This window comes from Oreochromis aureus, linkage group 14, assembly GCF_013358895.1.
Source record: "Oreochromis aureus strain Israel breed Guangdong linkage group 14, ZZ_aureus, whole genome shotgun sequence".
NCBI lineage: Eukaryota > Metazoa > Chordata > Actinopteri > Cichliformes > Cichlidae > Oreochromis > Oreochromis aureus.
This window is the reverse complement of record NC_052955.1, coordinates 27,030,911-27,056,093: the sequence shown is the minus strand read 5'-3', so window position 1 is coordinate 27,056,093 and position 25,183 is coordinate 27,030,911. Positions and strand designations below refer to the sequence as shown.

At 39.4% G+C, this 25,183-nt stretch overlaps 1 protein-coding gene across 6 annotated transcripts in view; it reads right to left on the bottom strand.

The window, feature by feature from the left end:
• zbbx (zinc finger, B-box domain containing) overlaps positions 1-25,183 on the bottom strand; it is a 68,714-nt gene that overhangs the window by 2,000 nt on the left and 41,531 nt on the right. For 3 of the 6 annotated variants that reach the window (XM_039622246.1, XM_031752742.2, XM_039622247.1), the window contains 12 exons: positions 23,119-23,278; positions 19,297-19,397; positions 15,743-15,864; positions 15,485-15,543; positions 14,201-14,382; positions 12,606-13,445; positions 9,973-10,193; positions 8,449-8,517; positions 7,875-8,043; positions 4,383-4,538; positions 2,200-2,388; positions 1,968-2,037 (listed from right to left, as the gene is read on the bottom strand). In XM_039622246.1, the coding sequence (XP_039478180.1) occupies positions 1,968-2,037; positions 2,200-2,388; positions 4,383-4,538; positions 7,875-8,043; positions 8,449-8,517; positions 9,973-10,193; positions 12,606-13,445; positions 14,201-14,382; positions 15,485-15,543; positions 15,743-15,864; positions 19,297-19,397; positions 23,119-23,278 (2,338 nt within the window). The remainder of the gene's footprint in view (positions 1-1,967; positions 2,038-2,199; positions 2,389-4,382; positions 4,539-7,874; positions 8,044-8,448; positions 8,518-9,972; positions 10,194-12,605; positions 13,446-14,200; positions 14,383-15,484; positions 15,544-15,742; positions 15,865-19,296; positions 19,398-23,118; positions 23,279-25,183) is intronic. The other 3 variants (XM_039622248.1, XM_039622250.1, XM_039622249.1) reach the window with 3 other exon arrangements.

Here is a 25,183-nt window from a genome sequence, read left to right as displayed (position 1 = left end):
TTCCTTCCACCTTTTGCTCTTCCTGTCATATGAAGCACAGCTATCGAGGGCTACAGTGACTCTCAGTTGTTTACTTTTGGGTCGCACTTCACCAGCTGCTAGTATCTCTGCCTAGAGTGCTTTCATAGTCTGATTGTACTCAACAGTTATCAACAATTATTATATTTCATGCATGTTTTGCAAAGCACTGTGTTTTGTCAGTGGTTCTTTTTATGTAGCTCCCTTTTTATGCACTATATTGTCATCAGAGGCACATGTTGTGCTTTTGCTCTTAGACACGTGTGGGTTTGTTTCATTGTAGTGCACGCGAGGGAACATAAATGCAAGGTGTCGCTATATCAAAGATATTACCATATGACACTTTTATATCATGCCAAAATGCATACTGGTATTCTCATGGCTATGATATGGCACAGCACTAACACAGACTGTTTCACAACCTAAAGCTGCTCTAAATAAGATCTCAAAGACAAGCATGACTCGTACATGCTACTGCACCCCCATACAGCTGCAAAACGTGAAGTAGGTTCTAGGTTTGGACTCATAGTGTAACCACTAATAAAGCAAAAGCGGATATTCAGTTCTCACAATTCACCAACTGTGGTGCACGCCTGCCAAGCAACTGGAGACAGCTGAGTAAAAGCAGAGCAGATGATAAATAGTTGTCTATGCACACAGACCGCCCATAATATGCTGTGACAGCATTCGCTATTGTGTTGTGTGGGTGTACCTTGGAGTGTACATACTGTATACTATTACTGGAATATTCACTAAAATAAATGCATATTTTATATGCAAAAATGCACTCAAGTTTTCCTGATTATACCATTATTCAATATGTTTTGCAGCAGAAGCTACATTACAGCTGAAATCCATTTACATACATTTACTCTGAAGTCAACGGGGTCTGAAAGAACAGCATCTCATGAAGACGGTTCATTGACCCTATACAAAAAAAACTTCCTGAGTTGAACTGGCCAAACACACGGTACCTAATTAAACAATAATGTTACAGCTGTGTCAGCTAACTGCATGACAAGATCCTGTCATCATGAAAATCCAGTGTTTCTGCATACTCAATAAATTGGACAATGTCACAAGAGCCCAATCTGCATATTAGGAGGAAAATGAGACAGTATTTGCAAAGGTGAGGGTGGAATCACAAGAGCTGCCTATAAAAAACAAAAACAGCATGATACCTGTGAAGCTGAACCAAAGTAGCCAGATTAAGTCCATCCTAAGTGTGTGTTTGTGTATGTTTTAGGATGTAAGGAGCTGTTTTGGGAACTCTCACTGTAGTATGCGTTAATCCGTTTATTACACGTCTCAAAGTGATATTCACAGTGCTCTGCTCAGCACAAGGCCTCTAGCGCAGATTATGCCCGCTCCACAAACACAAAAAAACATCAATAATGCACAGGCACACACACTCAGAGTCGGTTTCTGATATACAAAACCACACTGACACACTTCCTCTCTCTTTTCACACGCATACTCACATTAAGCAGCACATTAAGGCTGGATACCCAACATGCTGTCAAAGCTAAAGTCGTTCTGCTGCTAACGATCCATTACACACTCCACATATCCGACAGCGAGAGGCATTGATGGAGTACCAAAAAAAAGAGGGATTACCCCCTGTCGTGGCCACTGGATTGGTAGTGGAGTGTGAGAAAGTGTAAGGGGTGAGATTCTAAGGTGGCCATGGTGAAAAGACACACACACACAGTATGAAAACGGGAAGGTACGACACTTCAATGTCTGATTCGTGCACTGGAGAAACTCACATTTGCCTTTCAGAACATCAACATCAAATGGACATTTGAACAACTGCCTAAGCATTTCCAGGTCAACTAACAACAAAAACATATACCCCCTTTATGATAAGCTCATCCTTGATGTGATCCTCGCACAAATACAATTGAAATGCATGAGGGTAATCAAATTTAGGGATGTGTGTTACAAACCGTTTGGAAGAGGGATTCCTGCACTCATCCTGACTTCCACTGTGTTCTGTACCAGTACCTGGAGTGCCTGCTTGGGAGGGAAATATTTAAGAAAGGTTAAGAATTAATGGTTGAAATCACTCTTGTAATTTATAATTCATTCAAACACTTACTGTATTATTTTCTATGATCATGATCTGTAAAATAATATACTGATCACAGATAGCTATACCATGTATATGTGATTGCATACATGAAAGTTTTTGGTCTGTGCTCTTGACCATGAGTCTTAGCTCCTGCTCCAGACTGCTCAGAGCACGTGCAGTTGTGTCTATCTCCAGGTCAGGGTCCTCACAGCCCATCTGGTCCACATTACAGATCTCCATGATCTCTCTGGCTGCTTGGGACAATGGACGAAATACTGGTGAGAATTCTGAGTCCACTGTGCAAATAAAGAGACAGTGAGAAAAAGGAGGGGACAAGGAATGAGAGGTTTGGCAACGGACAGTGCGAAATAGTTAATGCGTATTTGCTAGACAGCCTGAAACCAGATATGGAATAAAAGCCAAACAGGGAAATGGGTAGAGAAACGCATAAGCTGTGAATAAGGAAGGATGGAATGATGATCATGAGGCTATACAGTATAAGGTATTTTCTGAAAACAGCTACACAGAGAGTGAGTGTAAGAAGTAGATAAGAACAGGTGTAGAGGAAGAATGGAGAAGGTAAGAAGAAGATGGTATGTTGCTCAGGATTCAAGAAAAAAGGGTCGATCACGACTGTCAGTGGAATGAGTGGTGTCTCATCCCACTCCTGTGTGAGCCACATCAAATTGAATCAGATTGAACATCCATCTCCACCTGCTCACTGTAAATTACATTGAGGCCCCCACTGAGAAGCTATGATAGTGTGGGTGTGTATGTGTGTCTGCAGCACACTGATTCCTCATGCTGCGTGCTGTCTAACCAGTTTCAGCTTCAGTGTTAAATCTTTCAGTCTTTCAATCTTCCATTGTCTCCTCACCTCGCCCTCCCTCCACCCACTCTCAGTGCCTGCCTCTGTCTTTCAACTGGCACAGAACCTCCACTTAGTGCTTCGCAACCACCTGCACTGTCAAACTAAGCAGCATGGGAAGAATGATGCATGCAGGGAAGTGCTTCTAACACATGTGGACACACACATACCTCTAGACTCGATTTATTTCAATTTTAAAGCAGATGGCGCACACATATTTAGATTTCTGCTACTGATAAATTTCTGTGCCAGATTTAAAATGTATGAAGTGTAAAATGAAGAAAACTGAACTTTGATATCACTCAAGCGTTCCTTTGGAAGGTCAGATTTGAATAATTCCTTTCTGCATGGACTGTATATTGGATATGTTAATACCCTTAAGACAAATGTAATGTAATACCTAACATATGCATCTTTTTCATGTGATATATTATTATAATTGTACTGTAGGTATAACTGCTGTATGGAACACACTACAGTAAAGTATGGAGGAAAAAAAGGGAAACCAAATGCTGTGAACTTTAAAAAGAGTTCCCCACTTACAAACATGCTCAGGGGCACAGTGCTATTTTAAAACATTAATTAATGGCACAAGGGAGCCAAAGCACAGATGTTTTGGCGAGAAGCCTTCTTCTGTGTGCTGTCAGACAGCACATTGGAGCGGCACACTGACAAAACAGCACAAGGAAGCACTCTGAGAGGGAACTTGCCGAAACATCAGTGCTTAGGTTCCCTTGTGAATTAAAAATACAGAAAAAATGTTGCACACTCATTCTGATACAATAGTTAAATATGTTTCAAAGTTTTTTTATTTATTGTTTTTAACTAATGTACTCCTCAAACTTAAGTTTAAGCATTCAATATGACAAGAAGGTTACTTGAGTGTAGATTATGTGGGGCTCAAGAGTTGGAACTCTTGGATAAGATTAATTTAAAAAAGACTTACGAAAGCAGGTTTAAATAGTTTGACAACATGGAAAGAAGTGAGTGAGGCAAAATAATACAGAGAACTGATCATCACCGAGAGGGAATTAGAAATCTCACTGAATAAAACAATTTACTCTCTGGTCTTTCAGGTTTCTGTGTGTGCAAATATGCATCAGCATAAAGAGATTAATGCACTGTTTCTTGTATCTGTATGGAAAATATGAAAGGATGTATTCCTGGACCAACCCTCAGTCCTGCATGTGTACGTGTTCAGTATAAGTGGATAATATAAGTGTGTCTGTTCACAGCCAGCACAAACATTGAAATAGTGTTTCTATATGCAGAGATATAGTGTATTAATTGTGTGCACAATAGAATTCTGTGTGTGTAAATGAATAAACAACAAAAAGAACTCTGTGTACCTGAAAATCTTCACATAGACACAAACAAAATACACACAAGCACTCATGACAGCACAAATAAACTTCCACTCACCAGCTGTTCCCAGTTCATCTGCCGATACTTCTCCTGTCCTGGATGAGTGAATCTGAATTCCAGTTGGCTGCCTGTGGTTGTCCTTCATCACACCGAAAACCAGGTGTTCCTCATTTAAAGCTCTGAAGCTGCTGCTTAACCCATAACTTTGTAACCCTAAATGAGTGAAAGGAAAAGTTAAAGACAGGTCATAGCACACCTCACCCAGAACAGCCATGCGTATATTGGATTCATAAAAATGCATACGTCTTGTTCTCTTGCAGTTGCTCTTTAAAAAAAAAAATCATCTCAACACTTTCACATTCTGATATTGTCCTTTACATGCATTTAAAAAGGACTCAGAATATCTGGATCCAAAATGTACGAAATACAAAGAGACAGATCATTCACTGTCACGCTGCTATCGGTTGGACATATAGCAGGCAATTGGAAACTGCAATGGATTTTCTTTGCTATCTAAGTCTAGTTTGTGACCTTTCTACAGCACTACCACATGGAAAAACATTTTGGCTATGACTGAATATGAATGCAGCAGACTATAAAACTTGCAAAATGACAAAACAAAATACAAATATGTATTTCATTTTTGTTTAATAATTAAAGTAAAACTATTTTTACACTGTATTTGTTAAGCATACAAATCACTGTAATCATCAATAGTTCATAAAATGTGGTATTTCAAAGGTACTTAATAGTAGTTCATAATAACAAAAGGATGCTAAATCAATTTTAGGATTTTTAGGAGATGTTGTTCCACAAATACAGTCACATACACACGAATGAGCCCCTTCAAAGGCTTCTGCAGATTTAAATGCTCATTTAAGCTAACAGAGCACTGACAAAACAAGGTAAAAAGAAACACACACACACACACACGGATGTAAGGAGATAACATAATCTATTAGCCTAAGTGACTTATATAGATTAATTCAAGTAAATTAATTTGATAAAATAAACCATTTGTCTATTTATCAGCAGTAACTGTACTAAACAAATATTGCTTAACAAGCTGCTCAACCAGTCCTGACAGCTGCAATGCAATTACTGCTGTTTTCAGCTTTCTCTCCTGTGGTCAGCTAATTAATTAATTGATTAATACTACTGACTGGAGAACATACTTACTACTCAAAATCAGCTGAAAATAAATAAGAGGGAAAGGGCGAGCAGTCACATAACAGTTTGTCATCTCTAAAGAAAATGGAAAAGGCTGAAGCTAGTTTGGAAAACACACAGATTTAAAGGGACCATTCTGCGTGTGTGTGGTGTGCGTGTGTGTGTGCGTGCGTATGTGTGTGGGTCATTATCCTTCCTATTTGCCTGCCTGACTCTCTCTGTCTTTCTTTTTGTTGGACTCGATGCACATTTTGACAGAAACTGCACACTAACAACCTAATTTTCTGACTGATGAGGTGACAGGGAGTACGGAAAAAGGGACAGCAGGGTGAAACTGTAGAGCAGCAGACATATAAAACCTGTTGGATTGCAGTCTTGCCAATGAAAAAAAGGAAAGAAGATAAAAACAGAATAGACAGATGGAGGGATGGAAGGACATAAATGAGTGTGAAGTGTTGTCAAGGTGATATTCCTCCTTTCTAACCTTTCTCTCTCATTAACTTTGGAGGTTTAACGATGGTGGCAGAGACAGTGCGGGATTTGACGAGAGGTTGGCTGCATGGTGCGAGGAGGCTAGCGGTGCCCTTGTGGGAGTCTCTCACTGTCAACCCTATTCATTTAACGCAGGCTCGACAATGAAACTGCAGAGAGTTGGCCGTTTACGCTTCGTGAAGGAAAATGTTGATGGGGTCATTCTGGGATAAGCAAACAATGCTTGCTGAAAAACACTGACTCCTGTTTGAAATGCATGAGTACAAGGTATACTAAGAACTATGTGATTTGATAAATGGCATTCAAGTACTGTATGTGGCTGCTAGACTTCCACATGTTATGATGTTCAGTGCGGGGGGCATAAACACATATCCAATTTACAAAATATTAGTTTTAAAGCATTTCAAATGTCCATGTTGCGATCACAAATAGAACATTAATGCTATGCTCAGAAGGCAGTTTTCTCAGTGGCTACAGCATGGTCTACCACCTGCAGTTAATGTGCAACATTCTTAAAGCCATTTTGTTACAGAAGGGAAGGTGAAACAAACAAGAAATAAACACCAAAATCAGGAGATAAAAGTCCACATCTTCTCCCAAAGGCAAATGACAGCGATAGGTAATAAATAAATATTATATAAGCAGTATGAATTACTATTACATACAAACCTTACTGCATACCATGACTATGCAACCATAACTAGTCAGCCACAATATTAAAACCACCTGATTAATACTCAGTAGATTGTCTTGGTTCCACCAAAACACCTCTGTCCTGTTAAGGGGAGGTCTTGGGGTATCCTGCAGAGTCTTGCATCATTACACTGGCAGACGATTAATTGGGCCCTCTGGGTTGTGGTTTGCTACCTCTGTTGGTGTAGGATCTGATGGATCAATGCCATGGCCATTTTACTGTGTTCCTTGAGTGATTATGGGACAGTTTTTCTAGTGTGATGAGCCACATTGTCCTGCTGGAGGCCAATGCCGGTGTGTATTGATGTCATTGTGAGGGGCCCAACAGTGCTTAGGTGGGTGGGATACATGTTACAGTAACAACTACGTAAATACCCAGTTCCATAGTACCCCAGCAGGAAAATGCATTGTCAAAAAATACAAGAGATGATCACTTCACTTGTCAGTAGTTTTAATATTGTGGCTGATGTGTGTATTTGAACAGGATTATACACTTTAATTTCATTTGGTTGTAACATTATCACAATACGTTACTTTTATAGCTTTCTGTGTTTTAAAGTTCCTCTTAAACTAAAGTAAAATTTCTGTGATGTGTCAAGGATGCAGGCTTTATTACTACTTTGTGACTTGTGAGTCTTTGTGATGAAATATCGACATTTTAGGCAGGTAGAATTAGGCGTGAGCCTTTGTTTTTCCTAAAGTTAAGAAAAGTGAGGAGCTAAATATAGGTAGAAAGAAGCACACAGGTTACAAAGCATTTGAAAGCAAAGGCCTGCACACACTCACATACAACATAAAACAAAACGGCATCACAGGAAAGCTCCCTTTGGACCCACCAGCAGTAAATTATCAGTGTTGTCCCCAATCTCTCGTTTTTCACCAAGCAGCCAGCACTCCTCTGGGTTTAAAACTCATTTTCGTGTGTCTTGTAAGCTCTACATTTTTACATATTTGTTCTAAATCCCATTATGAGGCCTTAGTGACATGAATAACGCTCGCAAATTGGAAAGTATCTCCAGGCAAAAGCTGGACACAGAGGTAATCTTCACAATCTAATCTCATGAAGCACAATAGCAGCAACCACACTTTCTGATGTTGTTTAAAGGAAAACAGGATGGCATTTGAAGAAATTGAAGCATAAAATCTCAAGCACACTATCCATACACATTAAAAGACTTTCCCTTTTTAACCTACCTGTTGGGTCTGAATCACGCAGTGGAGACTGGCATGTGTGAAGTGGGTCACAGTGTGCATGTTCTGGTGTCTCTGGTTGACCGGCAATCATTTCCAAACCTAGAGGCGAAAACCCATGCAGATCACAGAACTGCTCTGATCCAGACCCAGCACTCTGGTTGTGCATTACCTGAGGGTATACGCAAACAGATGGAGGAACACAGGAGAAGGGGGGATGGAAGGAGGAAGGGGGGAAGCAGTAAAAAGGGGAATGACAAAATGAAAACAATGAGAAAAAACAGGTCATGTTAGGATGAGATAGTAAGTTGATACACGCAGAGACATGGAAAGAGAGTAACGTACAGTGGAATATAGAATAAAAGCTTGCTCTTAAAACTATCTGTGAATACAGTCCTTCCTGAATCAGTCCAAAAAGACAAACTAAGAGGGCAAACAATATGAATTTAACTTCAAGCTAGGTAAGCGTGTTAAATTTGTATTTTTCTGTTTTGAATGTGCAAATACATATAAATGAGCTAGTGTCTTCTACTGTTCCCTCTCTCATCCAAACTTGATGAATTGATTTTTAATTAACCCCTGGAGCTGGCGAGAGCATCTCACAATAGTGCGGTGGGTTCGCTGTCGTCCCTTTGCAAGTGTCGTCCTGTGAGACAGAAGAAAATGTGGAAGCTCTGTTTAGTTAAGATTAGATCTGATGCATTAGCATGCTAGCCTTGCAAGACATTGCAGATGGGCTGGGAGAGTATAGAAAGAAAGGCATGTGGGAATAGTGCCACACAGAGCAAGAAATGAGCAAGGATGGAGAATGACAAGAGGAAGACAGGGTAAAAGAAAGGAGAGGCAACACAACACAAAGAAACAGCAAGAGACCAAATACAATGATAGTGTGCTGCAAAAAAAGGAAGAAAAAAAATCTTGAGATCTCTTTGTGCAGACCAATAGCTCCTCATAATAAGAAGGATGATGACTAGCTGCCTGAACTATAAAACTAGCCAACTGTTAGTAAAGTTAAAATAAAAGCAAAGGGCAGAAGGAAAGAAAAAGACTGAACAAAGGAAAGAGACAGAGTGAAAAACATACACAGAAGACCAAAGAGATGGGTCCAGAGAGAGGGAGTGAGAAAAAGACAGAAATACCATCTAATCATTTTATGAGCAGTTTGATTCAGGTCCAGAGGCCACAGATAACCACCATCTTTACAATCATGAGCCTCATTTTATTCCAGCTTTTTAATAAAGCACTACCCTCCTTATTTTTTTTTTCATTCCTCTGTCACAGTATAAAGGATTCATACCATTAAATGGCTGATAAGTCATTTGGGACCATTCAAGCACTGCCTTTTTAATCCACTCTGTTACTCTTTTCTTCCCTCAATGGTTTGCACCTTTAACACCACAGCTTTAGATGTCTCTGAGCTATAGATGAATAATGTAAAGTAATTAGTGTGATACAAATGTTATCTAATAGATCAGGTCAGCTACAATAAGAAACTCTAACTGTATGTCGCTGAAGCCTTCTCATTCAATGCAGTGATTATGTCTAGTGTAATGAACTTCAAAAAGTTTTATTACTCAGCTTCAAGATATTTCCCAGATAAAGTTCAGTGTGGATGACTAGAATGACTCATTTGTTAATTCAATCAGTTATTTGTCAGCAATGAACCACTTATGCGAAGCAAAGGAGGTTATACAAGATTACTCATTCCGTGCAGTAAAAATCTCTGTGCGGCTAAAATTAGAGATATGCACCTCTACGTCAAAAACTTCTCGCTTAATATTGTGGCTGAAAAATCTCTCAGTTAAGGTCATTATTGAACAATTTAAATGAGTCGCACAGAAACAATGGTCGCAAATGGAATGGTTAAAAAGTTAGTAGGTTAAGGTTCAAGTTACACCAGCATAAAGACAAATCTCTTTTGTATTCATTCCTGATTGTCAATTTGGCAGCCACTTACAAAGTTCAGCCATTTGCAATTTGCATAATATTCCTTCATTAGGAGAAGACTGTGATTCAGAGAAAATAATGCAATGACAGCTCTGTAATCCAAGGCTCCCTCTTTCAAGAACCAAAAGCAATTGGGAATACAGTAACATGTTACCATGGACAGTTCTGGCAGCTCTTCTGACTTATCAGTCGGCAAATCTTTTGTTGTTTCTGTCTCTGCAGGAACAAAGGAATCTTCTAGATGAGATATGGCAGGATTCTCTTCTCTGGAGCTCCCTCTCATTAAATGCCCTTGCATCTGTGAATCTTCATCTGAAGTATCTTCTTCAAGTGGATCCAGACCCAGGCTATCACTGGACATATCATCGCCACTGTCTTCAGGAGAAAATGCAGGAATACATGTTTAGAGAATGAAAGGTTTATTTTAAGTTATGATTACAATAAGTTGATTGTTGTTTCATGGACTATGATTGTTGACTTTGATCTAAAATGCTATGGCATCATTATTATTATTACAGAATTATTGTCATCCAAACAATGTTGGACTAAAAACTGTTTATTATGACTCAAACCACAGCAGCAGGATTTTCATCTCTATGATGCAATGAAAACTGCAACAGCCCTTTCACATGGCGCTGCTCTGGCTGCTGCATTCTGGTTGTACTATGCCATTTTTTAAGGGCACTCGTAGTCTTTACATATACATTCATTTTGCATTTCTATGGGTCACATGAACGTATGTCACGCTACGTTGCGGTGACAATGGCATGCACGAGTGCCCAGCTTTTGCACTTAAACTGCACTTTGTTCGATGCAGCAGGAAACTTGGCTATGTATGGTGCAAACCATAGAAAAGAATAGGTCTCAGAACACAAGGGTGCCATTGTCGTGTTTCATATGAAAGGGCCCTGAAGCTTTAATAAGCTGATGAAGCAAGCTTTTAGAGTTACACCAGCTGAGAAGCTACAGTAAGTGGCAGAAGGATCTAAACGATAACAGAAAGCACAGAGAAGATGGATGAACAGGCAGGTATGAAAACTAAAAGTAATACCAGGAACAGATCTGACAGAACAAGCCATTATGAACTTATAGCCCAGACTTTAGTCAAATTCAAAGTCTTTTACTAATGTTTTTTCTGAATAAAACTGCACTTAGCAAACCATAACCATTACATACACATTCAGGACTGGGACTGTAATGTGTGCGCAAATAGACCCAAACAAAAAGAGTATGGAAAAAACTAAAATAAATACTTTACTTTTGAGCTGTGTAAATACTCCCACACAGCTCAAAATACTCCTTTGAGCATACATCTTTGAGTGTTCAGTTATAAGAGTTAATTGGTTAGTAGTAGTACTAAATGTTTAGTGATATTCATATAAATGCACACAGCAAATAAAGTCTGTTCCTATCTTTCCAACCATTTGTTGTGGGCATACATCTGTACACATCGAGATGCATGACATTAACTATGAAGTTCACTGAAAGTACTCTAAGAGGGAAGGGCAATTCTCTGCTGTGTAATTACCTTCCTGTCTGTTCTAGCTTTATGTCAGGTATTTACTTAAAAACTAAACTTTAATCAATACTAATAAAAAGAAAAAGAACACTTTTTATGGCTGGATCTAAATTGGCTTTGACAGCCCAGTGGAATAAAAGAAAGCCATTACTGCTAAGATCCACAAGCAGTTTATTCATATAAACTGCCTGACCAGTGAGAATTGTTCAAACTGTGGCATGACAAAGTGTTCTATTAGGAATCACTTTACTGCAAAGACCTGTGCTTCCCCATCCATAAACATGGACGTTTCTTTCTCCTATTTTCTTTCTCTTATTTGTAATCCAAATTTGACTCCCCAGACATTATTGTCTGGTCTCGAGAAATCTCAGCAAATGCCTTGAAATGCAAAATGTATCAAATCAATTTATGAGAAATAGACTTCATAATAGAAGTATTCTCTATGTACAAATTGTAGCTATGCAGTGGAAAGAATATTTAGGAAGTGGGGCATATAGAGAATACATTTGCCTTTGCATCCAGGCAGACTTTAAACTACTAACAGAAATATCAGACTATGTAATTATTACTTGCTCGAAATAGTTTCTAACCTCTATTACCTGGTTATTTGGAAAGTATTTGTTACGCATGCCCTTTAACTCTGCTTTTCAACCTTGTTAGCGAGTGACCTTGTACCAAACCCTCCTTTGCCATTGAAGCTGAGGTGAAAATGTCATATCACATGATCTAAGAGCTTTTAATTGTATGAGGTGTAAATTGGCAATGCTTCTTCACAAGATAAGGTAACAATTAAATCTCTCATCTCATCCGCATTTTGTTAGAGTGAATCTAGAGTAGATCTGTAGTTAAAGCCAAACAGATCATCGCAGAGTAGTTTGCCAAGTTAATTTATAGCTGCAAGAATAAAAACAAAAGTGACAATGACATGATAAGCATGAGAGAGAACTGAAGATGAGCTGAAACCACACAAAGATTGTTTTCACCAACTGTTTTGTCTTTGACAGTCACAAAGAAGCTTTTATCAGTCATAATTTGAGTCCATTTATTTGTAACAAAGATTTCTAACAATGTAATGTAATGTAATCATACGAAAGCAGTTTAAATACAAACCACTCTTAATAAATAGTTAATTTAGCACCCATTAACAAGACTTTCATTACAAAAACAGAGTAAATATTGTGTCTAATTGTTGCTCATCACCATCAGTACGCCCACAGGCACACACAAAGATAAATACCAGAGTGGGCACATTGCTGCACTTCACTTACCTACTGATAACCTCTCTTCTTCATCCATTTTAACAGCAAGAACATTATTTTGGGTGACTTTTAAGAGAGTTGATAATGGGATATAATTTGTATCCTGAGACTGAGTTGACTCTGTTTTAACAGACCTAAAAACTGGAGCGTCCTCAATTGTGTGAGTTGACCTATATGTAGAGTCTTCATCTGGAGGGGTCGCATCAAATAGAGATAACTTTGATAGGGTTTCTGAAGCCACAGCACTTATTTGTGATTGAGCTGGTTCCAAGTATTTTGCTGGTGAGTGTGTACTTGTAGTCTTAGGGGACAAAGGCAACTGGAGTTGATTATCTGATAGAAGAGATTCTGGGTCACATAAGAAATGCTGGGATTCCTTTGGGGACATCAGATTGCTTCTTGGTGATTCACAAATCTTTGGGGAGGAAATTGGCTCTACAAATAACCGGGAAGATTGGGGTTGATCTGGCAAGAGAGCTGAGTCCGAGCATTTCTCTAATGGGGCCGGATGGTTCACTTTGGGCAATAAGGTTGAGTCAGTGGAGCTGGATGACGAAACTGTGAAAGTAGACCTAAGGGGAAATGATATGGATGGAGGAGAGATGGAGAGATGCTCTTCTGAGATTGGCGACCTGCTACTAGTCGTAACTGAAACATCAGCTGAAGATTTGGGAGTTTTAAGATTCTGGGAATGTGGTAACAAGGAGATATGTTGTGGTGCTCCACAGTCAGCTGTTGATTGGGGAGATTGGCGAGGTGACTTTGCAGGTGATGTCTTGAATGACGACTCTGAAACTGTTGGATTCTCAGCAGTGGGGCATGTTGACAGCTTGATTTTAGATAGATATGCTGTGTAAAAGATACAAATAACATTCAGTGCATTGGTTGCTTTTGTAAGCATGAGTTCAGATAATGTTTCATAAGCATGGCTTAAAGAAAAAAAGTTTGTTGTTAAAGATTTTCAGACAGACCAGCATCACTATGCTTGAATGCAGAGCTCCAGTCACTTTTCTTGTTCACCTTACTTTACTAGATCGGTGTATTAATATTTATGCACCACTTCCAAATTGCACAAGTCTGAACTGCAGCATTAATGGACATGTACAAACAAAGAAACACCTGAGAAAACAGTATGCCAATAATCTGCACAGACTTTTGGCTGACATGGACAAAGATTTTAACAAGAGAGACCCTGTCCACATCCAGGAGCACAGGGAATATGTGTAGACGGTTTGCAGAGAGCGAAAGAGTATTACAGACAGCAGCGGGCCACGCACATGACAATATGAGGGAATATACAGGAGGCTGTGAAAAACCTCAGCGCAGTTTTGAAACAGATGTCCTTTTTTTCTCTGCCATCACAGCCACATTGCAACACAACAGAGTGTTACTGTAATCCCCTACTGCCTAATGCCTGGGGAATTGCAGATGTACTATGTTTTCCTTTCTACGTATGTCTATGTATGTATGTCAGAACTGAATAAAGTGAGAAATAATAATGTAAAAGTGACCTACATCTAAAAGAAAACTTGCTGGCTTCTGCAGTCTGATACAGATTAAAAAAGCAGGTCATTTACTCTTTCGCTGCAAAATAGAGAGCTCACATTTAACCGAGGGCCCAGTTTGTGATGTCTGAGGCTTAGATGGTTTGAGCTTCTGAGCTAGTCTGGACTGTAGTGGTGCAACAGGAGAAGAAGTGCCGACTCTTAAGGATCCATCATTTGGTAGGGCTGTTTTGGGCACCACCGTGTTTCCTTTCTGTGAAATCCACTGAAGAGTAGGGCCCCTGAGTGGGGAATAGAGAAATTTGTGAATCTATGTCCATTTTTAAAAGTCAATCAGATAGACACAAACAGCATTCATATGTTTTAATAATTAAATAATTAACATTTTTGCAAAAACCTTACTTGATTTTGCTCCAGTGTTTCCTGTTACATATTGTGTAATAATATTCATGCTAGTAAATTAACAGTTAAGGCCTTTACACACCAGATGTGTAAAATCGGTGTAAATATTTCATGCGTTAAACGCAGCTGATCACAGCAACCTCATAAATCCACTGGACAAATGTGTACCATTTCTGTTTTTTGTATTTTTCTGATCAAAACAATCAGATCTGAACAATCAGACCACTGCATTTGGCAAAAGTGCACTTTTGACTTCAAAACGTGCAACAGTACTGCATATAGAATAATATAGAAGTAAAAAAAAATTACTATTTTACCTCAGACACACAGCTAGACATGCTCCAGGTCAATCGGCTCTCTTAAATGCTTTCTCTGCCTCAGACCTGCACCCAACTCTAACTAACAAGAGTTCAAACTGCACCACTGACATCCTGAAAATCCTGAATGCGGCAGTGATACAGCTTCAATTCCTGGATCAAACCATGAAATTCTGCCCGCTGCTGCCTTCTCCTGAGAATTGTATGAACCCAGTATCTCTTTTTCTTCCTTTTCTAGTTTAGAAACATCAGGACCAGCTCATCATCGCTTGATGTTGGTTTCATTTTTTTCCGTGTGTTTTCTGAGGACGAATTTGCTGTAAAAACTCAACACTTTCCGTGTTTATACACGTTACAAGGCAAGTTCGGCTCCAGAAAATTCAGAATTTCGTGTCGTTTTTTTGCAATCCGCAACAGTAGATGTGTAACGACCTTTACTGTCACAATCTTTGATGACTGCTATCAGCTTCCACAACATTTTCATTTTTAGCCATCCAAACAATGCTTCTGTACTACAGTGTATTTAATAAACATTTACAACAAGTTGATAACTAACCGACCAATAACATTTACAAAATAATTAGTAAGCTTAAACAAGTATAATTTAGTAATGATGGTTCCTGTAGAGTGTTACATTTTCTTCTACGTTTTCTTTGAGGCTTACTCTGTGCTGTTGTCTGCCTTCTTTTCAGCAGCGCTGATTCCCCTCCTGTCTCTGCTTGTCTGTGGACAACAAATGAGATCAGTGTTGTGACACATGATTTAGACAGAGGAAAAAAAGGGAAAGAACAAATATGTTAGTGTTGTAAAGTCATGCGCGCAGGTGTTAAGTTTTTGTCTTTATTTTTCCTTGTTTGTCATGTGTAGACATGTGGTCACTGAGGTGAAATCCTTTAAAATAAAATACTCCAGTTATTCTCACCTCATCCAGGACTTCAATGCGGAGGCATGACTCAGGTGTAGTAACCTGTGGCTCGGGCCCACCCATGCTGACAGGGACAGCAAACAGTGATGCACAGTAGTGGCGAAAATCCTCCTCCTCAGCTACGCACACACACACAATCAAAAGAAAACAAAAAGAGACAGAGCCGTGCTTTCTGATATGTTGTTGATGGTGTGACCTGAAGGATCAGTAGCTTTTCTTTCTGTTTTGTTACAGCTTCCACTTTTTACTTATAAAACTACTTCTAGGTGAACATAAATATAAAAGGTGATTTTTTTTTCGGTACTAGTAGAATTCTAGTCACTTAAAGATATCCAATTTGTGCAAGCCATTTATTGTTCATCATTTGCACTGACAGAGAGTTTACTATTACAATTATTTACTGTACAACTCATCCACTTAACACACTGTTTACTGCAACAGCTACACATGTTTCTTTTTTAGCTATTTATTAATAAGTGACTTTATGTATATATATATATATATATATATATATATATATATATGCCTGTATATATTGTGCTATTCTTAGTTAGTTAGTGTATTGTCTGTCTTTGTTAATGTTTGTTTGTAATGGAGCACTGTAACAAAAAAATAATAATAATTTCCCCTAGGGATCAATAAAGTATTCTGATTCTGATTCTGATTCTATTAAATATACTGATTATCTTAAGCATCAGTTACAGACCAGGCCAAAACTCAACTCCCAGGTTAACTCTCAGTTTTTGGCAGTTAGACAGCTTGTCTCCTAAAGTTTGGCTTTGGCAGCCATGCAAGTGAGCTAGAGAATGACTAATGATGGATACAAAGTGTTCTTGCTGTCAACTGCAAAGAGCAGAAGTATCTGACTGTCTGATTTTGGCAGAATGACTACAACCATAAACATATAGCCACAGGCATAAAGAAGTACCATCAGCAACATGTTGATGAACGTGCCATGATAACCTGATACCAGCATTTCTTTTCTAATCACTTCCTACATGTAAAGGAGGCCACAGTGATACAGGTGAACACTTAGGTCTTCCTATGTTGCTGACACAGCAGGAGCTGAGTAATGCTCTCACTGCTAAGGAAACTACTTTCCCATTCAAAAAATTACACCAGACATTTGTAATAGTCTACTATCTCTGGAACAGCTTTTAATGTCAAGCAAATATTTACAGGCTACTACAGTTTATATGGCTATTTATGCAACATACAAAACAGTATGCCGTGTTATACAGTGATCCTATCATGATCAACACATTTGGCACATGAATACACATGAAATTTCCTTTTCTGTCAGTTAATTTGCCATTCTTTCACTCTTGCTAATGATGCTGTTCTGCCTTCTTCTTCTCTCTCTCACTAACAATCCTTCTATCACATCACCACATGGGTTTGACAGCTCATGAAAATGAGAATTTAAAAGAAGGGGGCGCTCCCAACATGCCGCCAGAAAACAGCTTTTATTATTCATGGACACACACAATGCCCTCCCTTTTATATTCAAAGACAGGAGAGGAGGAGAGATTCTGCAACCTGTTGTAATTTGCATGCATTAGAAAAGTTTGAAGCAGGTGGAAGGAATAGTTTATCAGCTGCTAAACAGCTCGACATTTCCCAAAAAGGAAAAAGAGAAAAAACACTGCTGTCTTCCTCACATCTGCATATAACCAAAACAAAGTATCAATTATTAAATTGTGAGTAGAGAAATGAAAGCTGTAGTATGAATAACTGTTTTATAGAAGGAGTTAGAATATAATTAGCACTTCACTGACATGAGACTATGGAAATGATGAAGGAATAATGAGTTGTTTGACTCTCCATTACAAGCATCAGGTAAGAGCTGTAAATAAATGTGCAAGTCTAAGAATATAAATATGTAAGTGTAGATCTTGAAAGCTCTGTATCATTTCCTACAACAGCGTATCAAAATAAAATAAAGTTTACATAAGAACAGTCCTGTAAATTAAAGTGCATGTATTTTCACATCAATAACTCCAGTTAACTAACATTTACATGGCATTCAATTGAAATCTGTGGGCAAAGACGTTCAGGAAGAAAAAGCTTTTTAAAACCTCATTTTGGGCAAAGTCTACAAACTATTTGTTATGTCCAAACAACCACTGAAACCACTGCCTTTGAATAGCTGTCCACTGTAGTGACCACTATGTGTGAACGGGTTAAAGCTTATCTAAAGTAAAATTTAGATACTGTTTCAAAAGTCCTAAAAGCTTATCAAGATGGCTACAAAGCTGCCAGACATGTTTCTAGAAGGTCTCATATCTGAGTTGTATTGTTTTATTATGGTTTCATACATTTAAAAAGGGATATGCAGTCAGTGCTATTATTTTATATAAAAATTATCAACTATTCAACTGTTCATTTTTGATTAATAAGCACAAAAAAGTGAGCTCTGGAATAGAGGAGGTTAAGAAACCCTCTGTTTGGGAAGTTCATTCAAGGGCAGGGCATTGCCAAATAGACATTTTGTAGCCACAGTTAAAACCACTTGGATACAGTGGTGTAATCCACTTTAAAATAAACAACTAAACTCTCAGGGTCATAAACACCAAGACCTGACCTAAACTGTCTGGTCCTCTAATAGCTTTCTAAGCATTATAAAGTAAGGGCAGTTCCTGTCTAGCAACAAATAAGGTGTGTAATCAAGTTCTCCTTCAAAATAAATTGTTCTGGGTCATTTTGATCGTAGGAGGTTTGTCGGAAGAATCACTATGTGAGCATAGCAGAAAGATGCTGACATATTTAATTCTGATATGCACTCTTGTTATTAAACACATTTAAAGAGAATTTGAGTGACTTTTTCTTATCAATCATTACTGCTGTAAACACAGGAAATTTTGACTAAAGACTTTAAAGAAAGAAAGATTTGAGATAGACAGCTATAAGGAAAGGGGGGAAAGCAAGGACTTGCAGATCCTAACAAGGTCAGGTTCAGAGTGAATCTTGATGGATATGATGAGAGGCAGTTGACAGCCTCCGAGTCCAGAGGTTTGGAAGGGGAGAGTTAATCCTGGTATAAGTCTCCTTTCAGCCTCAGCTGGGGGCAAAAAGTCAGGACACTAGTACTGACTGATGAGCTCCAGATCGTGTGCTCCACACTACAGGCTGACTTCCCCCTCACCCCATTCCTTACCCTGTCAGGCTTGAGCCACCTCTAACAGCCCTCTGCCCACACAATCACAGCCAGTGATTACCCGTCACAGTGCCACGGTTGGATGGGCAGGTACTGATACGTCTGACCCATTGAGAAGGAAAGATTTTGCCATTGTGTGTTTGTGTATAAGTGTGTGTGTGGAGTGTGTGTAGATTTGCACTTGTGTTATCTGTCAAACTACTCAGTCCTGAGCTGTTTATTTGTTTGGTATGAGAGCCCGGTTCTGGGATGTATTTCAGAAAAGTGATGTGTATAGCAAAAAATACACAATTCTGAACATAGTATGTCCGTGTCCCTCATTTGTTTGTCAAAAGATGTTCATAGGTTTACAGATGTACTTCCTTATGCAGTTACATATTAGCATGTGTATTACCACTTATGTTGCTTGGAGTCTCCTCCTCAGCGGTTGTAGCAGGCAGAAATTTTTGACCTGTAGAGATGGCCTGAGATGATGGGTATATTTCAACTGGTGTTCTGAAAACACAGAAATCATATTTAGAACAGTGAATAAGGCTAGACCCCAGCCAGAAAAAGTATTTTAAGTAACATGTCTGTGAAGGTTCTCAGTCATCCAGGTCATCATAGTCAAAGGAGTTTGCAAAGAAAAGCGTCTGGACTTCTTTGAGTTGCTTGAAGACGTTTCACCTCTCATCCGAGAAGCTTCTTCAGTTCTAAGGTCAAATGGCCGAGAGTCCCAGATTTAAACCCAGTGGGAGTATCCCCCCAAAGAGGGACAAAGGACCCCCTGGTGATCCTCTAATCACATGCGCCAAGGTGTGAAAGCGGGTGTGGGACCTAATCAGCCAGGGTTTCGGGTGAGCTCATTGTGAAACCTGGCCCCACCTTGTCATGTGAATTCCTGAGGTCAGATGGCCCAGGATGTGAGTGGGCGTTAAGGCGTCTGGGGAGGGAACTCAAAACTGGATTATAGATGACACCAACGTCTGCCATCGTCTGGGGAGGGAACGTCTGCCTGGCGTCTGGGGAGGGAACTCAAAACTGGATTATAGATGACACCAACGTCTGCCATCTATAATCCAGTTTTGAGTTCCCTCCCCAGACGCCTTAACGCCCACTCACATCCTGGGCCATCTGACCTCAGGAATTCACATGACAAGGTGGGGCCAGGTTTCACAATGAGCTCACCCGAAACCCTGGCTGATTAGGTCCCACACCCGCTTTCACACCTTGGTGCATGTGATTAGAGGATCACCAGGGGTCCTTTGTCCTCTTTGGGGATACTCCCACTGGGTTTAAATCTGGGACTCTCGCCATTTGACCATAGAACTGAAGAAGCTTCTCGGATGAGAGGTGAAACGTCTTCAAGCAACTTAAAGAAGTCCAGACGCTTTTCTTTGAAAACTCCTTTGACTATTTTAAGTAACAATTTAAGTAACTTGTTAAGTGTCATGTTTTCCTCTTTCCCTTTATCACCTCATTCTGTTGCTGAATGATAGAATGATGCATACCTACATATGTCCAACACACTATTCACTTATGTTTTGTGAAATCAGTATGCTGCATCCTGATTTTAAAAAAGAAGAAAGAAAGAAAGAAAGAAAGAAAGAAAGAAAGAAAGAAAGAAAGAAAGAAAGAAAGAAAGAAAGAAAGAAAGAAAGAAAGAAAGAAAGAAAGAAAGAAAGAAAGAAAGAAATGAAAAACACACACTAATACCCCAACTTCCCAGTGCAGGAAATGTGCAGCAGACTTTGTAGATTACTTTATTTAATCCTGAACACTGTATGCCTCTTCTTAGTCCTCCATGGACCAAGCTAGCTCTCTTCTTCTTGCATACAGTACAGTACTTCACATGATGTAGCCTCACTTACTAGCCTTAGGCTGTTTGCACGTTTAAGCTTTCGCTAGAGAACAGTAAAAGAATAAATAAAGATAGAGGAGAAAACCTTCAACTAAGTGATCAGCAGTGACCAGCCCTGATAAAGTGTTCCTGCAGATGATTTCTAAAAACAATTTTCTCTTTTTTTATGTATGAACTAATTACCTAATGGTTTTGTCATGATCACCCTATTTTAAATAATCCAAAATAAGAAAGCCTGGACCAAACTGCCTGATGGTGCATAAAGATAATATGGTGTATGAAAGATTTCTTTTTCTTTTGTACTTTGACAATGTAAAAGTGCTTTAAAGCCACTTTTTGGGATTGCAATAAACCTTACATCAAGCTGGGCTCAGGTCTTAAATTTTGCAATCATCTGGCACAGTTAAATCAGGCCAGTAAATGCAGGTGAGGGCCAGTTCAGATGTCAGTTCTATATAAGCCTGTGCAGACTTTTATTTCAGGGTTCAGTGCTTTGATCACAGATACTTTGACTCTGGCAGCTGATGGAAGAACGAGCATTCACTTACCCTGACCACACCGCCTAGCCAACTCAGGAAATCAAACTGACGCACCCCCCCCCCACCCCCGGTCACAAGCTTGCTTTCTGTAACCTGCAGGCCATGCACAAATCTACCAAGATGGTAGAGTTATGACTCTAATATAGCTGAGCACTTCTAGTGAATTCTTTAAAGCTCTTTCCACCACTAAACTCCTTCCTTCATTCAGTCTTTTTCCCATTATTATTGAAGCTTGTTAAAATTCAACCTCGACTTTCTTTCTACCAGCCAGTCTCTCTGTCTCTCCATTAAGCTCTGCCACCATCACCGCTGCAGGCTTATTGCACTCTAGATTGACTCTCTGGTCTATTCCACAGTTAAGGGCTGCTACAGCTGGGGACTTAGAGCGTTCCTGCTCAGGCGGTCGGAGGGCCCGAAACTGCACTCTTCTTGCCTCATCCCTGACCTGCTCTCCAGTGGACTACTCAGCCCAAAAGGAGCTGGTTAAATAAAGGCTGTAATAATGGGACCTGCTGAAGCCAAGCCTGCAGGCGGTGTACTGCACAATAAGTAGTAAGAAACTGCTTTATACACTGGTGACTTATATCGGCTGGTTATGAAGACCACAGAGAAGCAAGAAAAACAAGTTCCGTGGTAACAAAAAGTATGATAACAAATCTATGTATGTGTGTGATTGTGCACAGCATGGTATACCTGTAACCCCCTTACTGGAGGCAGCAAGAAACTAAGGGTGTATATGATGCTACAAGGAAAACTCGATCGTGTGGTTGTATCCGCGTAACAGAGATGTCATCAGATACATCTGGGACATGTATCTGGTGACAATGATACATCGGTATCATAGGTATCATAGGCAGCACATGTACCAAGTAGCTTAGTTAAAAAATTGATACTCTGCTATTAATAAATACTTAGATTTACTACTGCATTGACTCATTTGTAAAAGCCTTGAAACTAACAGTGCTGTCTTCAGGTCCTATAGTCGACAAAACATTTTCACACAGCAGGGCTAGAGACAGGCACGAACAAAGCCATAAACACATGAACAGTAGCACAACACACTTGGCAAAGCATCTTAAAAACCAGCACCCCAGCCTTTATGAAGAATTTTGTGAGGAACACTGAAGTAGTTATAAGCGGTTATAATTATTAACCTGGCTGCCGTACACATTAATCTAACCTAACTATTAGCAATTACCCAATATTCACACTAGCCATCTGTTATCACTAAGGTAGCAGTAAGCAGCTATGGCTAATAAAATGATAACCTTCATGTTGGAGCTAGGCAGCAGACATTATCGATCCTGCCTGTCTGTAATGTTATTAGACAGTGTTAATTTTAAAAAAGAAAGAAAAGGAGAGAGAGAGAAAGAAGGAGTGCAGTTTTGAACAAATGCAGCACAAAAGCTTTAGTTTTTTTCCTAAAGTAGACAAAGAATGCTAAGGTAGGGTGAGCATCTTAAGCTTCATTTTACTGATCTAAATATGATCAACTAAACAAACATCAGACACATTAATAACAGTGTCTGTCCTACACAAAACGCCAAAATACTATTTAGCCATTATTTAAGGAAAAGTCACAGCAGTTGGTTATGTATAGCATTAAAAGTTGTTGCCAAATACACGATAACATGAATAAATCAAAAACAAAACTTTGAGCTGGTACTGTTTTTAAAGCTCTAAAATCATTCTAAACAATAAAACATTTGCCAGGGATAATGAACAGGGGAGAAGCATAACTTTTCACTGAACCTACTGCCTGAAGCTCATGACAGAAGACTCAACATGGTTTTGAATATTAACTATATGTGTGATGCATGCACATTTCTATCTGTACCTCCGGTGCTTCTTGAGCAGCAATCTGTCTATGTAGGTAAGGCTGTTTTTTGTGAACTCCACCTTGACAGGAACCCTCTCTCCCCCCCCTCCTCTTCTTTGTCCTTCAGCTTCTCTGTCTGGAGGGAGGGCAGTCTGGGTCGCCATAGCTGACACTGATACTGGAGGGAAATGGGGAGAGGGACATCAAACAAAAATAAAGTTAAGATGTAAGAGGTGGAAAAAAATGCCCCAAAGGAAAAAAGATTCAGAAAGGTAGAATAGGTAGCAGGAAAACATAATCCGGCAGCTTCTCAACACACTCCCCTCAAAAAGTGAGAAAACACCTTGTCACCATGCCAAAAGTGCCAAAACACAAACAGACAGGAGAGAGCCCTGTGGGAATAAGAAAAAAGATGTATGAAATACTAAAGGAACATAGTGAGCGCATGAGAGAAAATAAAAGATAGAAATAAGAAGGAGAAATGTTATGATTGTACTCCAGACACTTTGGCAGTCCTCAGTGGAAGCTTTAAATTGGGCCTGGGTGCCATTGGCCTGACAGAAATAATTAGGGCTGGAGGGGCTAGCAGCAATTTGCAGAGCAGAGCGAAAGGAGAGAGGAACAGAGTCTGTTCACGCAGTAAAGCAGAGAAAATAGGAGGTCTAATAAAAAGCACAAACACCTAGACACATATATACAGAACCTGGAATAATAGTGCTAATAATACACACCCACATAAACCTGAGCGCACAAACACTATTGCAGATGCAGATACACAATATCTGTGAAAAGACACAAAATTGCCTGGAACACTTGCGCGTGTACACATACGCATACACAAAGCTGAGGCGATTAGTGCTGTGGTGTGGAGTAGGGCCACCCCTAACACTCCTCTCATTATCTCAATATGCAACAGCCATGGATTACCCTCCTACTGCAGTGGTAAGCACTTTCTGTAAGACCAGATCAGAGCAGAGACAGGGAGAGGGAAAGCAGGAAAACTGAGAAGTAGGTGAAAATGCAAGGGAAGGAAAGAGAAAGAGCTGAGAAAAAATATATATTTGTTGGGAAAAGCTGAATACAAATGTAAGCGTATATATTAATCTGATAGCCGTAGTTAGACACTGCAGCTTGGTAGTGAAGCTATACAGTGCTCCACATACATTCTATTCCACTCCACTGCATGGAGTGTGTGTTGCAGGAGCAACTAGCTACAAGTCACTGCGACGGAATGGAGGCTGGAAGCTTGATACCGACAGATGGTGTGGCATGGGTGTGACAGATGACAAATCAAAACTGAGCTGGTCTCAACTTTTTTCCATCAAGCACCAAACATCATATGCTTCCATGTTCATACATACACACACACACAAGCTCAGCAGTGAAGGCAGATAGGGTGAACATGGCATTAATCTTCAAACAACCACTTTTCATGTTAAAAAAAACAACGTAATTTTCTTTAGCATTTAAGCACTTTTAAAGAGCACTCTGGCTTTTAAATTAATGCAGAAATGAAGTTTGCTACTTTTCAATCCTCAACTAACTTTCAGCACAGTATTCGAGCCCGGCAATAGATTGACAAGAGTGGAAAGTGAGGAGGTGGTACTAGAGAGGAAGAAATAGAATAGATACAGGGTATGGTCCAGTGCAAACCAACTCAAATGCCCTCCAGCAGATCACCTATCCTCTGGTACAACAGAGTTTTAATAACGTGAAGGATTGTTTTTTCAGCCGTGGAAAGAGCCAGAGCTAAAGAAAAATCTTGGGTCCCAAAAATAAGAACTGAGAATAAAAATGCTCATTCAAATCCACTTCAAATATCTTTAAGAAGCTGTAAAGTTAACTCAATAAACAAATGTCATTTATTTCTAGAAATTCAAGTCCCCTTCTATCAAAAGTGATATTTTACAGTTGACGCTGATGCTGGATGTGAACGCTGACCTGTTGTGAATCTAACGCTAATGAGATTGCAGTTTTAGAAAACAAAACTAGTACAAAAGCAAATAGGAAGCAATCAAAACATAGGAGCAGTGGAATGCTGCACCCATTAGTTAAAGCTCCTAGTGTTTCCCAGTTATACCCA